The 13,837-nt window shown below is 53.2% G+C and overlaps 5 protein-coding genes across 5 annotated transcripts; 1 reads left to right on the forward strand and 4 right to left on the reverse strand.

Moving 5' to 3' along the window:
• Window positions 1-28: 28 nt before the first annotated feature.
• On the reverse strand, window positions 29-3,410 carry HD553DRAFT_4855 (uncharacterized protein). The gene is made up of 4 exons (XM_046184263.1): window positions 3,211-3,410; window positions 1,545-3,141; window positions 768-1,470; window positions 29-707 (listed from the first exon to the last, which is right to left on the reverse strand). The coding sequence occupies exons 1-4, from the start codon at window positions 3,248-3,250 to the stop codon at window positions 207-209; spliced, it is 2,841 nt and encodes a 946-aa protein (XP_046040053.1). The 5' UTR covers window positions 3,251-3,410; the 3' UTR covers window positions 29-206.
• A 411-nt stretch (window positions 3,411-3,821) lies between these two features.
• On the reverse strand, window positions 3,822-4,667 carry HD553DRAFT_266388 (cell division control protein 42; the record flags this gene model as incomplete). The annotated part of the gene is made up of 5 exons (XM_046177480.1): window positions 3,822-3,884; window positions 3,948-4,282; window positions 4,349-4,408; window positions 4,467-4,537; window positions 4,621-4,667. The coding sequence occupies 5 exons, from the start codon at window positions 4,665-4,667 to the stop codon at window positions 3,822-3,824; spliced, it is 576 nt and encodes a 191-aa protein (XP_046040054.1).
• A 1,136-nt stretch (window positions 4,668-5,803) lies between these two features.
• On the reverse strand, window positions 5,804-7,284 carry HD553DRAFT_321121 (uncharacterized protein; the record flags this gene model as incomplete). Its single annotated transcript, XM_046181215.1, has 3 exons — window positions 5,804-6,190; window positions 6,284-6,658; window positions 6,733-7,284. The coding sequence occupies 3 exons, from the start codon at window positions 7,282-7,284 to the stop codon at window positions 5,804-5,806; spliced, it is 1,314 nt and encodes a 437-aa protein (XP_046040055.1).
• A 903-nt stretch (window positions 7,285-8,187) lies between these two features.
• HD553DRAFT_4953 (putative DNA recombination and repair protein Rad54B) lies at window positions 8,188-11,994 on the forward strand. Its single transcript, XM_046184267.1, has 13 exons — window positions 8,188-8,724; window positions 8,791-9,199; window positions 9,265-9,340; window positions 9,417-9,548; window positions 9,619-9,741; window positions 9,809-10,210; window positions 10,274-10,571; window positions 10,632-10,733; window positions 10,801-10,980; window positions 11,043-11,156; window positions 11,223-11,426; window positions 11,490-11,582; window positions 11,650-11,994. The coding sequence occupies exons 1-13, from the start codon at window positions 8,333-8,335 to the stop codon at window positions 11,663-11,665; spliced, it is 2,541 nt and encodes an 846-aa protein (XP_046040056.1). The 5' UTR covers window positions 8,188-8,332; the 3' UTR covers window positions 11,666-11,994.
• HD553DRAFT_4954 (enolase C-terminal domain-like protein) lies at window positions 11,650-13,793 on the reverse strand. Its single transcript, XM_046184269.1, has 8 exons — window positions 13,523-13,793; window positions 13,276-13,450; window positions 13,125-13,193; window positions 12,977-13,057; window positions 12,786-12,906; window positions 12,424-12,727; window positions 12,072-12,348; window positions 11,650-11,997 (listed from the first exon to the last, which is right to left on the reverse strand). The coding sequence occupies exons 1-8, from the start codon at window positions 13,696-13,698 to the stop codon at window positions 11,992-11,994; spliced, it is 1,209 nt and encodes a 402-aa protein (XP_046040057.1). The 5' UTR covers window positions 13,699-13,793; the 3' UTR covers window positions 11,650-11,991.
• Between the last annotated feature and the right edge of the window lie 44 nt (window positions 13,794-13,837).

Below are 13,837 nucleotides of genomic sequence, written 5' to 3' on the forward strand. Positions count from 1 at the left end.
CCTTGCGCGCAAACCGCGAAGGATCGATCGATCCTTTCATTTAGCCGTTTCATCGTCGACGAGGTATATGAGCTACAGCAATTTAGGTAATAGATACGAGTACAAGGTCTACTCAAGCTTCAAAGAGCAACGAATGAGAAAATTCCGAAAGAGATGGTCGCCCTTGCAAGCTTTTACTTCAACGGCCAAAGACCTCCTCCGCTCCCCTACGTCCTCCCGCTTCGAACGCTGCCGATCACGCTGCCTTCTTTGCCCTCCACCTCCCGTCGCCATCGATCAATAGCGGGATCTGGTGGTGGTTGAAGTTGAGGGATCGACATCATCGAAGGGTTGATGCCCATGTACGGGCTCATCATTGGCATGCCCATCATAGGCATTCCCATTTGCGGCATACCGAATCCTCCCGCCATCGGGTTTGCGAACATGGCTTGCTGGTAGATCATCTGCTGATGTTGCTGTTGTTGTTGCTGTTGATTGGGGAACATCGCACTTTGTTGTTGTTGTTGTGCCTGAGCTGCAGAGAGGTGTTTCTGAGCCAGAGGGATATCGTCATCGTCTTCGTCTAGCTTGCTGCCGGACCCCGACTGCAGGTTCATCATGGTCATGCGACGGACCGCCAAAGGCACGTCGTCGTCTTCTTCGTCCTCGTCATCTGCGGGAGCAGATACTGCTTGTATGGTAGGGAGCATAGGTGGCTTGCTCTTTGCCTGTGTAAATATTTGATCTTGAGAACGACAACAGCGAGACTGCGAAGCGAAATCACGTACCACTAGTTTCGCTAAAGGCTCGTCCTCAGAGGAGGATTGGTCGTCATCGCGAGCTATAGGTCGTTTCGTAATGTTGAAAGCTTTCGTAAGGGGAACATCCTCGTCGCTCGATTCAGCGTCATCCATTTGTGCCTGAACTGGCATGCGTTGTGATATACGTCTCTTCTTGTTTCTGCGAGTTGGCTTCGGGTTCTCGTCATCGGACGCACCCCAGTCGTCGATGTCGACAGGTTGAACGCGCCGGGCAGATGTGTCATTGGCACCGGATATGGGTGGCAGGACGGGCAAGGGGGTTGATGCTCTCGGGGATTCGTCCAATAGAGGCATGTTATGCAAATCCTCATCTTGCCCATCGCCATAGGAGTGGGAAGGCGCTCCATCGAGTTCAAAGTCCTCAGCTGTAGGCAACGCCGGCGGGCGTTTACCATTGACCTGCTCATCGGCGGCTCGTTCGGCTTCTTCCTCCCTGCGCATCTTGGCCATTTCTCGCTGCCAGACCTGATCCACTCCAAAGACGGATCGGTGGCGGTCATTACCCGGCCGGGTAGATGACCCGATCGCCATGCGATCACCACCGCCCCCAAGTAGTGTCTTGCGTTTGCTCGCGCTCGGTGGCGTGTCTGGATCGGCTAGATCCACCAGCGTACGATGGCTTCCATCATCCCGTGACATCATCGTGGGTCTCGAGTCCCCTGTGAAAACCCTGTATTTGATCATCGGGACGGTATAAGATCAGATCAAGTGCAGCTCGCTCGAATAAGATGTTTCGCCACGAACCTGCGCTTGGCCATCTGTGCTGCCTTCTTCTCCTCCAACTTGTCCATTAGGCTTAATCCGGTGACAGGACGGACCGGTCGCCAGTCTTCAGTGCCAGGCTGAGCGGCTACCTGGGCAGTATGCTCCTCATCCTCTTCAGGAGCTTGTCCCCCAAGCTGATGGAAAGCGACCTCTCCGTCCGCCTCGGCTCCTCCGACAAAGTATTCTCCTCGGCTACCGCCAACGGCTAGCGAGTCGGCAAACATCCGTTGCGTAGCCAACCTAACGTTGCCGCTCTTCGATGAAGGCAGCGATCCCAGCAATGAATTGGGGCGGACAGATCCTGGAGGAAGGGGCCTGCGCCCCACCATGAACCCACGTTTGTCGAGACCATCCTGAGGAGTAGAGTCGCTCGGATCCAACTGTCCCTGTAGAGGAGTCGGCATGAGAAGGGTCTTGGGTCGCAGCAACCGCATCCGGGATTGCATCTGCGAGCCTCGAGGTGATGCAGGACTGCCAGGCTGATCATAACGGGACTGGCTGTCAGATACACCTGGATCCGCCCCGAAATAACCCGTCGCACGGCTATCCGGCCTGTCTAGCATTACTGAGCCTCGGCTGGAAGTACGCTGATGCGCAGCTACTTTGGGATCGAATCTGGAGACTCGACTGCCTGCTGGTGCGGGCAGGGAGAATGGATTTGCGATTTCTTCGCCAGGGGTGTTCAGGTGGATTGACTCTGGTACCCCCAGGGCAGATGCTGGAGAAGCAGGTAGTGGAACGTTGGTGGGATAACTGGAGGAAGCGCTTGACATCCGCCCTGATGCCCCGATGGGACTCGCTGGCGGGAACGCCGGATGCTCATATCTGCCTCGAGAAAGCACACTCATGCTAGACCCAGGACGGATGATCTCCATCGGTTCCGGGTCGGCGCCATGCTCATCTTCTTGGGATGCAGAGAATTCGTGAAATGAAACTGTCCGGTTCCGTTTCGATTTGTCGCCCTTGAGAGCAGGTGCACGAGGCACGACAGCACGATCAGAATAATCGACGTGCGGCGGCACAGTCGGCATCGACGAGATGGCATTCGTCACCGATGGCGAAAGAGGTCGTAGGTCTTCCGCTTCGTACTTGAGAGGCTCTGTTCCAACCATCGACATGGCTCGGACAGACTGGGTGCGATAGGGTGGGGATCGAGGACTGGCGAGCCTCCCCAACGATCGCGAGTCCCTCTTGTCCAGAGGCCGTTTGTCCAAGAACGCTTCGGGTATACCCCAAGAAGCTAGGTCTACTTCTCCGTGAGGTTCCTCTTGTTCAAGGTCCTCGACCATGTCCTCGTCATTGCCGAAGTTCGACCCGACCGTCATCCTGGTATCTCTCCGCCCGTCTCCCGTTTGCATACGGTCGTAGTTGGATTCCATGCTCATCATGCTCTGCCGACCAAAGCTCTGCTGGTTACCACCGTAAAATAGACGTCGATTATCTGCGGCTTCCAGCCCATAGGCATTGCTAGATGTGGCATACGCATTTGTGGGTCGTGTCTGTCGTTTGGTATTGAAGATGGCCGATTGCTTTGCATCCTTGCGTTCGTAAGGGGTCTTGTCGTCATTATCGTATTCTGTCGAACGATACCATGGGTGGGAGGTCAGCGGGGATTTCGTGATCGTTGGCATGACCTTTGTCTCACCTATCAAAGCCGCTGCAAGCTGCAGACGACTGAACGACATCGTGCTTTATCAGGCCGTGATCGAGGCAGTGCCGGGCTTGCAGACCGCCCGCTGCTGACAGCACCTAGTAAGCTATCCGTGACAACTATCTTGGTGACAACTGCTATGCACAGAAACAAGCAAACTCTAGAAGGTCGGGGTGTCTTTGGATTGGTCGATGCCACACATGACGGTCGATGAGCATCAACATGACTGCATGCGTGCCCGACCACATGCCACCATCCCGCATTACCCGGAGGTAATACGCGTAGAGTCCGGCGAGGTCTCTATCACATCTCATCGAAAATCACAGCTGCATAAAGAACCGCTCCATAATAATGTACACCGGCAGAGTATATATAGTTGAACACACCAGGACACTGGTTAAAAGTCAGAGACATATAGATCGTGTGAGAAGCCGCCCGAAAGGCAGGGGAAGTAGATGAGAAAGCGAGACGGGTCAAGGGTTATTGTGGCGATGTGAAGAAGATGACCTAGGTTGGGAGGAACGTTGTAGGGTAGCGGAGTAAAAGCGAGTGGGCGCAAAGTCGCAGGATGTGCCGTTCCTGGTTGATCCTACAGATGACGATGCCTATAATATGACACACTTGTTCTTCTTCTTGACAACGGGCGGCTCAAGCGCGGCGACGATAGCCTGATGAGAAGAGTATCCGGTCAGACAACCTCTTTTTCATTCAGCCAGAAGGTCCCGACTGACCTCGTCAAAGACGTTCTTCAGTCCCCTCTGTGTCAATGCCGAACACTCAACAAACTTGACGGCACCCAGCTCCTTTGCCAATCGCTCTCCCTGCTCTGTTGTGATCGGCCTCTGCTTCTGTCTCGAGAGCTTCTCGATGACGGCCTGGTCGTCTCTCAGATCGACCTGGGTTCCAACAATCAGGCAAGGAACACCGGGGCAGTGGTGGTGGACTTCCGGGAACCACTTCTCCTTTACGTTCTCGAACGAGGCGGGCGAGGTCACCGAGAAACAGACGAGGAAGACGTCGGTCTGGGGGTACGAGAGCGGTCGCAGTCGATCGTAATCCTCCTGACCTATAAGCGTAAATGACGAGAATGTTAGCTTTTAACCCGTTTGTCAAAAGGATCGAGGCAACATACCGGCGGTATCGAACAGACCCAATGTGTATGGGTCATCGCCAATCATGACAGTCACAGCATCTGTGGTAGGCGATACGGATCAGCCGGATTCTGAAATCACGAAATTATATAGACTGACAGTTGTCAAAGACGGTAGGAACGTATTCCGAAGGGAATTTGTTGGTCGTGTACGATATCAGCAGACATGTCCTGCACGAAGGCGAACCAGGAGCCAACCAGTCAGTATCAGGCAAACTGTGTCGACCTCGATGGGCGGCTGAATGAAAGCTCACTTTCCGACAGCTCCATCACCGACCACTACACATTTGATAGTCTGCATCTTGTAAGCGAAAGGACCTGAATAAGTGGGATACCGTGGCGTGTCTGAAGTTGGCGACCAGTCGAGCCAGCGTTCCGTTTGAAGATGTGGAGGAGACGAGAATAGGATGGGTTGGCAGCAAGCAGGAACAAGCCGTTCGAGATGAAGATGTAGCGACAAGAGAACACAATCAGCTATCTGCTGCTGAAACGTGAAACGCGTTCCCCTTGATCCAGTCTTCTTCTTTCGTTGACAATTGGCAGTCTACCCCGATATCGTCATGTTGGATCTGACAGCAGGCCTCCAGTGTATAGGCTTCCTTGTATCCACCTGCACTTTCGGCCGTGTGAAGAGCCGTTCTCGAACTATCGTCGCCTCCCACTTGTATTGTCGTCTGATCAACTCGCAGCGCCTCATCAACGTCCCGCTCATTCCCACTTGATCCCACTTGTCCCAACCGAGCTGTAATCTCCTTCGACTCATCCATTACGACATTCTTGTAGTCCAGTGATAGTGGGCGAATTCGAAGGATGGAAGCTGGACCAGATCGCCCGGCGTGATCCCGAGTCTGTTGATACGAAAAGCGAGAAGCTCACCTTTGTACTTTGTTATCGTTTGATCGCCGATGTGTGTCGATACGAGCCAGACGAATCCGACGGGGGCGGAGAGAGAGCGATTGCTTTGCACGAAGCTCCTTCTAGATGGAGAGTGGCAGACGATACGACGACTGTGAACAAACTAGGAGTCGAAAGGAGTGAGGATGTGGACATCATGGGTCAAAGCGGTGCGCAGCTTGATCTCACCGAAGGTAGCACGGGGCTGCTACCGAAGGGGGGGACGCGTGAGGGATCAAGCCTTTCTCACGCGTCCTCGTCATTTACTCTGGGGTCTCCGACAACGGAGGCATAGATAACATGATTCAGCTGTAACAGCCGGGAGGGCGTCTCTTCGCCACAAGTATACACTGTCACAACGGCTCTCTGCGAGCTCTAGGTAGACTACTGATACACACATATTGTCGCTCGCACATATCGTATCTTTCGAATTCGTACGGGTCGTATGGACGCTCTGCAAGCTGCAACGAGCTAGATCTTCCTCGATCCTTCAATCCTTCCTTCTTGTCCTCTCGCGCCACGTCTCAGGTGATCGGCTTAACTCTAGGCATCGTCTTCGCCAGTGAGTTCGGAATCGTCTGGAGTGGGTCGACCTCTTTTGCGTTTCTTGCCGATGTCCTTCTTTTCGTCATCATCATCGTCTTCATCTTCGTCAGGCGTAAAGTAAGCATCGCTGGTCTCGTCACCGTCCTGAGCGTGCGCAGAGGGCAAGGCTGATTTGTTCGCCTCACTGTCAACGACAGGGTTGGTTTCGGTCTGATCGGCGGATGGTCCGGCTTCGTTCTCCTCAGAGCCGACAATACCTGGGTTGGTCCCGGTTTGTCCGTTCGTCGCCGCAAGCCTGGCCGCCGCTTCCTCGCGGCACTTTGCATAGTACACTTCAAGCTCTTCCTTGTATGCCTTGTCTCGAGCCTGTTTCTCCAAGGTGTACTGCATGGCCGGTCAGAATACGGGAAGAGTTATCGTGATCAGTGAATGCGATCTATCACTATGAGCAAGGCACAGCGCATTCCAAGGTCTCACCTTGGAAATCTTCTTTTCCTGCAAGACCACTTCGAAAGCGGGTTGCTCGACGAGAGAGGAGCAGTAGATCGACCAATGCCTGGGCAGTCCGATCTCGCTGGGTACGTATCGGCTCACAGCGACATCACCGAAGACGAAGTCGAGCAAGGCCTTGCCGTTCTCGTTGGACATGTCGATGACCCTGGGACCGTATACTTGTCGGAGACGTCGCTTTTCGTCGGTAAAATCGTTGTTGTAGGTGTACCATTCGTTGGACAGTTCGACGTTGTTTGGTTCAGGATTGTGGATGAAGTAGCATTCGGCGATACGACCGTAGGATCGGATGTACCATTGGTTGGCCGCCGATACCTCGAGGGTTTGCAATCTTCTCTGGACCTAGTCAGTGGCAATAAGAGGTGATTAGCGAGCTTGTCGCAGGGCGTTTATTTTTCAACTGTCAAAGAACCTACCGAGACGATCCTCTGCTTGTGCTCGCTCCCTCTCGCATCCACCGTCAATGACGTGGGACCTCTGTTTCTACCCGCCCAATGCTTGAAAGTCCATCGCTTGTAATCCTTCTTCACTCCCCTACGTCCATTCCAATTCAAGCTCGAGTTGTGTAAGAGAGAGGTCCACAGCATGGTGGCGTCCTTCAGATCCATCGGCTTGGCATCGTCCAGCATCTCCTGAGCATTCTTGAATGAGTATGCCTCGCCATAGTAATTGTATCGGGTCCTGTAGGGAGTTTCTTTTGTCTTGCTTCGGAGGGCCTGTCCGATCTCCCACCCACGAACCAAGTCGAGGACGACGAGCTTGTCATGCAGGTCGACCTGAATCGGATTCTCCGGTTCGGGCTCGGGTTCAGGTTCAGCTTTGACTGCAGTGTCGGGATCGACGGCGGGATCATCAGTCGGAGATTGGGTAGAAGTCGATTTGGCAGATTTGGTAGATTTGGCAGAAATGGTGACCTTCTTGGCCTTTTTGGCGGTACCACGCTTCTTGACGGTACCGAGACGAGGCATGATGACGAAAGCTGGGTGGATGGAGCCGTGTAAGAGGTGCTAGAGATGATCGCCGTGATGTGTTGTATGTGACGCGAGTGATACTCTGCAGAGACACAGTGAATCGAAGAAGGTCAGCTGAGGAGTCGAGGTTATGACGTCTTGAGCAACTGCTTACATCGCCACTGAAGATCGTTAGACGGAGTCGTTATGTGCGGCTCGCAACACGATGGAAGTCACCTTATATAAAGGATGAGAAGCTGAATCTATGAACGAACCCCTGCGATCAGTCGTGCCGGTAGACCAATTGGAGCAATCTCACTCGATTACTCACTCTGGCTGTCGACTGTCGTTTGAGCGGAGAACGAGCCTTGATCGAACCAGAGATTCCGATCGAAGAGACGATCGAGAAGCCTAATCCTAAGAAGGAATAGATCAATACAGTGGATGTTGGCAAGGGCTACTATAAAAGAAGCAAGGTGCGAGATGCCGTTCGGAATGGCACACTCACCTCCGTACCTAGCTACCTAGCTACCTAGCTGACGAGACTTCCTGATACAGACTGCGATGAGCAGTGATGGTAGATGGTACCAGGTCTGACCATATCCGAACGGTATGATTCGGGAGAAGGTTGATGGTTACTTGGCGATAAAAACCACCTTTATAGCGAAAGTGGGCGGTATGCTCGGCCCAAACCCTGTGCCCCGAAGAAGCTGATTAGGACACCTGATGATGGAATGATGCTTCAATTTACTTCCGAAAAGTAAACAGCAAGGGGTGTGGCAGCGAAGAGAGAGCGGATGTAAATAGTGACGTAAGTGACCTATGGGATGGGTCTATGTCACATCGCCTCTTGATCTCTCGGTTTAATTTCGATCGACGCGATGGCGATCAAGTTCGCTCAATCCTCGCCTCTCTCTCTCCCCGAGGTCGACTTCAACATCATATTGCCTCGACCTGTTATCCTACCTATTAGCTCGACGATTGTCCGCCGACGTCCGCCGACAACGCTTCCACATCTTGCTTATAGCGACCCCTCCTTATTACCACTAGCTCTCCACGTCTCGTCATGCTTAGGCGTCTCCCCTCGAACAGCGGAAAGAAGGGGGAACCCTCACCCCTGACCGCAAGTGGAGCTGGCTTCGGTACCCCGACTTTCAAACCCTTCCGCACACCTTCTTTCAGCAGCCCGACCCCGACGAGAAGTACGGTAGGTCAGAGGAAACGCAAACGAATCTCGTACAAGGAGGACGGTCAGGCGGATGACAAGGAGAACGACAAGGACGCCGGTGGGAGCGATTCTGATGGCGATCCGAGGAAGAAGAAAAAGGTCAACAGCAGTTACTCGATGGGAAACAAGGAGTATGGTCCGGATGGAGTGTTAGGGGATATGGGCAGGCTGTGCAATCGAGAGTTTCCGGTGTTCGCGGTGAAGGCAAAGGAGCTCGTCTTTAGCAAAGGGTGAGCAGCGTCAGAGGCAATGATTCGATGCATCGCGGCAGGTATACTGACCACTGCCTATATCAGCTTCTCTATTCCCTCAATCACGGCCAAGAACGCCGAATCTCCGGTCCGACATACCCTCTCTCATGCCGCCCTCGGATGTCGTATACAGCCCATCCTCCTGCCCCGACCCCTATTCGACCCTATGGCCGACCACGCTATCGTGCTATACGACCCTACCATTGACGACAAGCCTGAACCCGACCCAACCTCGATCGAAGCCAATTTGAGCCCGGAGGAACTTGTCAAGCGGGAAGAAGAGGAAAAGATCAGGCGACAAAAGGAAGATCGAGAGAAGAATGGACCGCACAAGAGCCTGAAGGTGATCCTAGGACTGGACAAGGTGGTCAAGAAGGAAGACGTTAAAGTTCCTGTGGTCATCGATCCGAGGTTGACGGCAAAGTTGAGGCCACATCAGGTCGAGGGTGTCAAGGTGAGTGACTCCAGAGAATTTGTTTTCGCTCGGCTGGATCCTGATGGTCAATTCGACTCGTACAGTTCTTGTACAGGTGCACGACCGGATTAATGGCCAAGGACGCGTTTGGATGTATCATGGCAGACGAAATGGGTTTAGGTGAGTAACGTATAGCAAGGCAATCGAATCTGTACACAAACTGATTCGGTGTCTTTGTCACATCCCTTCCACGCAGGAAAAACGCTTCAGTGCATTGCCCTGATGTGGACTCTGCTGAAACAGTCGCCCGTCTCTGGAAAGGGTACGATTGACAAGGCCATCGTCGTATGCCCTAGCAGTCTTGTACGAAACTGGGGAAACGAGCTGGGTTAGTCACACAAGCGATACACCGGTCGATGGCGTTTCTCAAACTGACGAAGCGGTTCTGATCATCATAGTCAAATGGTTGGGACCGGGAGCAGTGAACCCGTTGCTGGTCGACGGAAAGGGTGGCAAGGCCGAATTAATTCCCGCTGTCAGGCGATGGGTTGCTGCCAAGGGACGAGGGGTGACATTACCAGGTGAGTCGCGGAAAGGATTTCCGATTCTATGCGAGTTGTCCCTGATGATTCCAATCTGCTGCATCAGTCATGGTGGTCTCGTATGAAACGCTTCGATCCTTGCAGGATGAGCTCGCCAACTGTCCTGTCGGCTTGCTTCTCTGTGACGAAGGACATCGTCTCAAGAACGCCGACTCGCAGACTTTCCAGGCCCTTACGACCCTCAACTGCAAACGACGCGTTATCCTCTCCGGTACTCCTATCCAGAACGATCTTTCGGAATACTTTGCCCTGCTCAACTTTGCCAACCCCGAATACCTGGGTACAAGGCTGGATTTCAGGAAGAATTTCGAGCTCAAAATTCTGAGGGGGCGAGATGCCGATGCGAGCGAAAAGGAGAGGGTGGAGAGCGATGCCAAGTTAAAGGAGCTGGGAAATCTAGTCAGCAAGTTCATCATCAGACGTACCAACGATCTGTTGTCCAAGTACTGTGAGTCGAGACGGTCGTGACCTAATCATGTGCATGACTGACCTGGCATTCATGCCGTCACAGTGCCGATCAAGTACGAACACGTAGTCTTTTGTGGTCTCAGCCCGGTGCAATTGGCCCTATACCGTCTGTTCATCACCTCGCCCGAGATCCAAAAGCTACTGCGTGGAACCGGTTCGCAACCGCTCAAGGCCATCAATATCTTGCAAAAGCTATGTAACCATCCGGATTTGCTCAACCTGCCCGAAGATTTGCCTGGATGCGAAAAGGTTTTGCCTGACGATTACCAAATGAAGGGTGCAGGAGGATCGGCTCGATACGTCGACTGCTCGTATTCCGGAAAGTTTATGGTGTTGGAGAGGTGAGCCATCATACGATAGCTTATTATTGACTCCTGAGCTGATTTGATTCTGGTGATCAGGTTCTTGGATCACATCAACAAGCGAACGAATGACAAGATCGTGCTTATTAGCAATTACACCCAAACTCTAGACTTGATGGAAAGGTTATGTCGAAACAAAAAGTGAGCCTCGCTCAGATCTGTCACTTTAGCGATGATCCGGCTAACGAATTCGACCCTTACTGCATAGATACGGCTGCTTGCGTCTCGACGGAACAATGAACGTCAACAAGCGTCAAAAACTGGTCGACCGGTTCAATGACCCTGAAGGCAAGGAGTTTGTCTTCCTGCTTAGTAGTAAAGCTGGAGGCTGTGGTATCAACTTGATCGGCGCGAACCGTCTGATCTTGTTCGATCCTGCTTGGAATCCGTGAGTCCGGTCATCTTCAATTTACGCAAGGTCTCAGACTGATCTGTCGGTGTCGACCGCAGTGCGAGCGACCAGCAAGCTTTGGCTCGTGTATGGCGTGACGGCCAGAAGAAGGAGTGTTTCGTATACCGATTCCAGGCTACCGGAACAATCGAAGAGAAGATTTTCCAGAGGCAGTAAGTTGAATAAACCTCTTTTCGGCGGATTGCGACTCACGCTGACGGGAAACGCTATCCTTACAGATGTTCGAAGCAAGACTTGTCCGCTTGTGTGGTGGATGCAGCCGAGGACACCGAACGTCATTTCTCGGTGGACAACCTCAGGCAACTGTTCAAGTTCAACGAGACTACGGTCTGCGATACCCATGATACGTTCAAATGCAAGAGGTGCCGAGACGGGAAGCAGCTAGTCAAGGCGCCGGCTTTGCTGTATGGTGATACTAGCAGGTCAGTCACGATCTGTTAGCGAATTCGTTGCGATTCTCCTGCTGACGTCTCCGTTGTGCTCAGTTGGAACCACTACCCGAATGCGGAACTCGGCAAGTTGCACGATGATGTGTTGCGCGCCGAGCTCGGACAGGGCGACGTGTCATTCGTCTTCCAGTACGTCCATCAAGCTGCTCTGCATGGAACCAAAACGTTTTTACTGACAATTTTCCCCGTTGTGCAGGTACATCTCGCACTAGACAACCTTTCTTCATCCCTTTCCTAATCTGCGATTTGAATCGCATACGACCTGAACGACCACCACCTCTGCGGAACCTGATAGATGACTCCGCCACGACCCAGTAAAGACCCCCCACCCCGAAAAATACCTTTGTTTCTATAACCCGAATCCTGTATCCCTTATGTTTCTCCCTATTAAACGAGAACGCGAGATGTGACTGTTTTACAAATGTTCTTTGGACAAGGCCGCGGCGAGTGATGTCCAAACCAATTGATAAAGAGCTGGTTTTCAGGCGCTACAAGTGTGCGAATTTATCGGGAGATGCTTATAGTTCGCACGACACGTTCACCACTTAAACCGCCCAGTCAAAACAGAGGATCAATCAGCCGTTGCGAGCATGCATAGCGAGGCACAAGAGCGCTTACCTCCCGCAGCCCTCCGTCCTCTCCCCGCCAGACCAAGTTTGACCAATGCTTAGCGTCCTTTGCGTTCGCCCTGACCATCTCCTCGTTGATTTCGATTCCGAGTCCGGGGCTCATGGGCACCTTGATGAACCCGTCCTTGACTTCCAGGACTTCGGGGTTCTTGAGGTACGTCCCCAAGTCGGCGCCCTTGTTGTAATGGATGGCCCAGGACATTTCTTGGATCCCGAAGTTGGGGAGCGCGGCGTCCATGGCGATACTAGCGAAGAGGGAGATCGGTCTGCAAAGAGACAGACGAGAGAGGAGGCACCTTTAGTACGAAAGCAACAACCGGCAACGCCGAGCCGACCCTCACCCATTGGGACAATGCGGGCAAAACGCCACATCATATGTCTCCCCCATCCGAGCGATCCTCATCGTCTCACTGATCCCACCAGCATGGGCCACATCAGGCTGGATCACATCCACAGCACCCTGCTCGAAATACGGCCGGAAGTCGTTCCTCGTGTACAAGCGTTCTCCGAGGGCGATGGGTGCGGAAGACATCTTGGCCAGGGAGGCGAGTTCCGATACATGGGACGCGAGGAGGGGTTCTTCCAGGAAGAGGGGGCGGAGGGGCGCCAAGAGGGCCACGAGTTGTTTGGCCATGGGTCGATGGACTGTTGAAATGAGAACTATCATTGGCGTACTGTCGGGTACTTCACGGTTGGCACTGACCTCGTCCATGGAAATCCATTCCCACATCGAGCCCTACGCTCTGAGCCGTCTTCAACCTCTCGACAGCACCGTCTAGCGCGAGCGGGCTGTCCAACCAGTGCATGTCTTCCGTGGCGTTCATCTGCTCGTCGTCGAACATCAGCTGGGAAACGTTTAAAGCATAGCATTGAGACGGGAGCAGAGGGACTGACTTTGACGGCTCGGAAACCGTTGTCTTTGCGATGTTGAGCTTCGGCGAGGATATCCCCCGGACGTTCTCCACCGATCCAGCACTGTGCATTACGGGCGTTGTAAGTCACGAGGTCTTGAGCACCAGTCCGTAAATGTGAACAGACTCACGTAGACTTTGACCTTTTCCCTGACGAGGCCACCGAGGAGCGACCAGACCGGTACGCCCAGTCGTTTGCCCTATCGAGAGAACAAATCGCCTCCGCCATTGAATGCGCCGACCTCTAAGCAAAACCGAGCCCCTATCTTATCGTTGACCTACCTTGAGATCCCACAGGGCGATATCTAATCCAGAGATGGCGCTCATGACGACCTCTCCTCCTCGGTAGAACCTACTTCGGTAGGCGTGTTCCCAGATGTCGGCGATGTTGTCGGTAGGCCAGCCGATGAACAGCCGTGCGAGCGAGGCTAGAGCGCCTTCTACGGGCTCAGAGTGCCTACAACACGACGCCGGAAGAAGCTCGGCTCAGCTCCGCATCCAGATACATTCAGGTAGAACTCTCACTTACCCTTCCAGAGTACCCTCACCCCACCCAATATGTCCTCCCGTACTCTCCACCCTGACAAACACCCATCGCGGTTCGACGGTAAAGTATTCAATCTTCTTGATCAGGTCGTCCGAGCAGCTGGGCAGCGATGCTGGGTTGCGCTCGATGACGAGTTCGTTCGAGGTGATCTCGCTCATAGTTAGTTAGTTGCTCGGATGTCGACTGCAGGTTTGTGCTGAGGGTTGATGTGAGCGGGGTTTCGTGTACAGGAAAGTCGAACTGCTATTGTAATTATCTTGGTGGTACGTGGTTGAGCGAGCGATTCAAATGGTCAGT

Source organism: Filobasidium floriforme (assembly GCF_021052385.1).
Source record: "Filobasidium floriforme strain CBS 6241 chromosome Unknown HD553scaffold_1, whole genome shotgun sequence".
In the NCBI taxonomy this organism is placed as follows: domain Eukaryota; kingdom Fungi; phylum Basidiomycota; class Tremellomycetes; order Filobasidiales; family Filobasidiaceae; genus Filobasidium; species Filobasidium floriforme.

Excerpts from the sequence above, each read along its gene's own strand:
- HD553DRAFT_4855 (XM_046184263.1), bottom strand. The coding sequence starts at position 3,250 with ATGTCGTTCAGTCGTCTGCAGCTTGCAGCGGCTTTGATAG. Across the intron at positions 3,142-3,210 it reads GCTTGCAGCGGCTTTGATAG|AATACGATAATGACGACAAG; the intron begins GTGAGACAAAGG and ends ATCGTTCGACAG. Across the intron at positions 1,471-1,544 it reads GCACAGATGGCCAAGCGCAG|GGTTTTCACAGGGGACTCGA; the intron begins GTTCGTGGCGAA and ends GATCAAATACAG.
- HD553DRAFT_4953 (XM_046184267.1), top strand. The coding sequence starts at position 8,333 with ATGCTTAGGCGTCTCCCCTCGAACAGCGGAAAGAAGGGGGAACCCTCA. Across the intron at positions 9,742-9,808 it reads ACGAGGGGTGACATTACCAG|TCATGGTGGTCTCGTATGAA; the intron begins GTGAGTCGCGGA and ends CTGCTGCATCAG. Across the intron at positions 11,427-11,489 it reads CTGTATGGTGATACTAGCAG|TTGGAACCACTACCCGAATG; the intron begins GTCAGTCACGAT and ends CGTTGTGCTCAG.
- HD553DRAFT_4954 (XM_046184269.1), bottom strand. The coding sequence starts at position 13,698 with ATGAGCGAGATCACCTCGAACGAACTCGTCATCGAGCGCAACCCAGCA. Across the intron at positions 12,728-12,785 it reads AATGGATTTCCATGGACGAG|TCCATCGACCCATGGCCAAA; the intron begins GTCAGTGCCAAC and ends TCATTTCAACAG. Across the intron at positions 12,349-12,423 it reads TGCCCGCATTGTCCCAATGG|ACCGATCTCCCTCTTCGCTA; the intron begins GTGAGGGTCGGC and ends GTCTCTTTGCAG.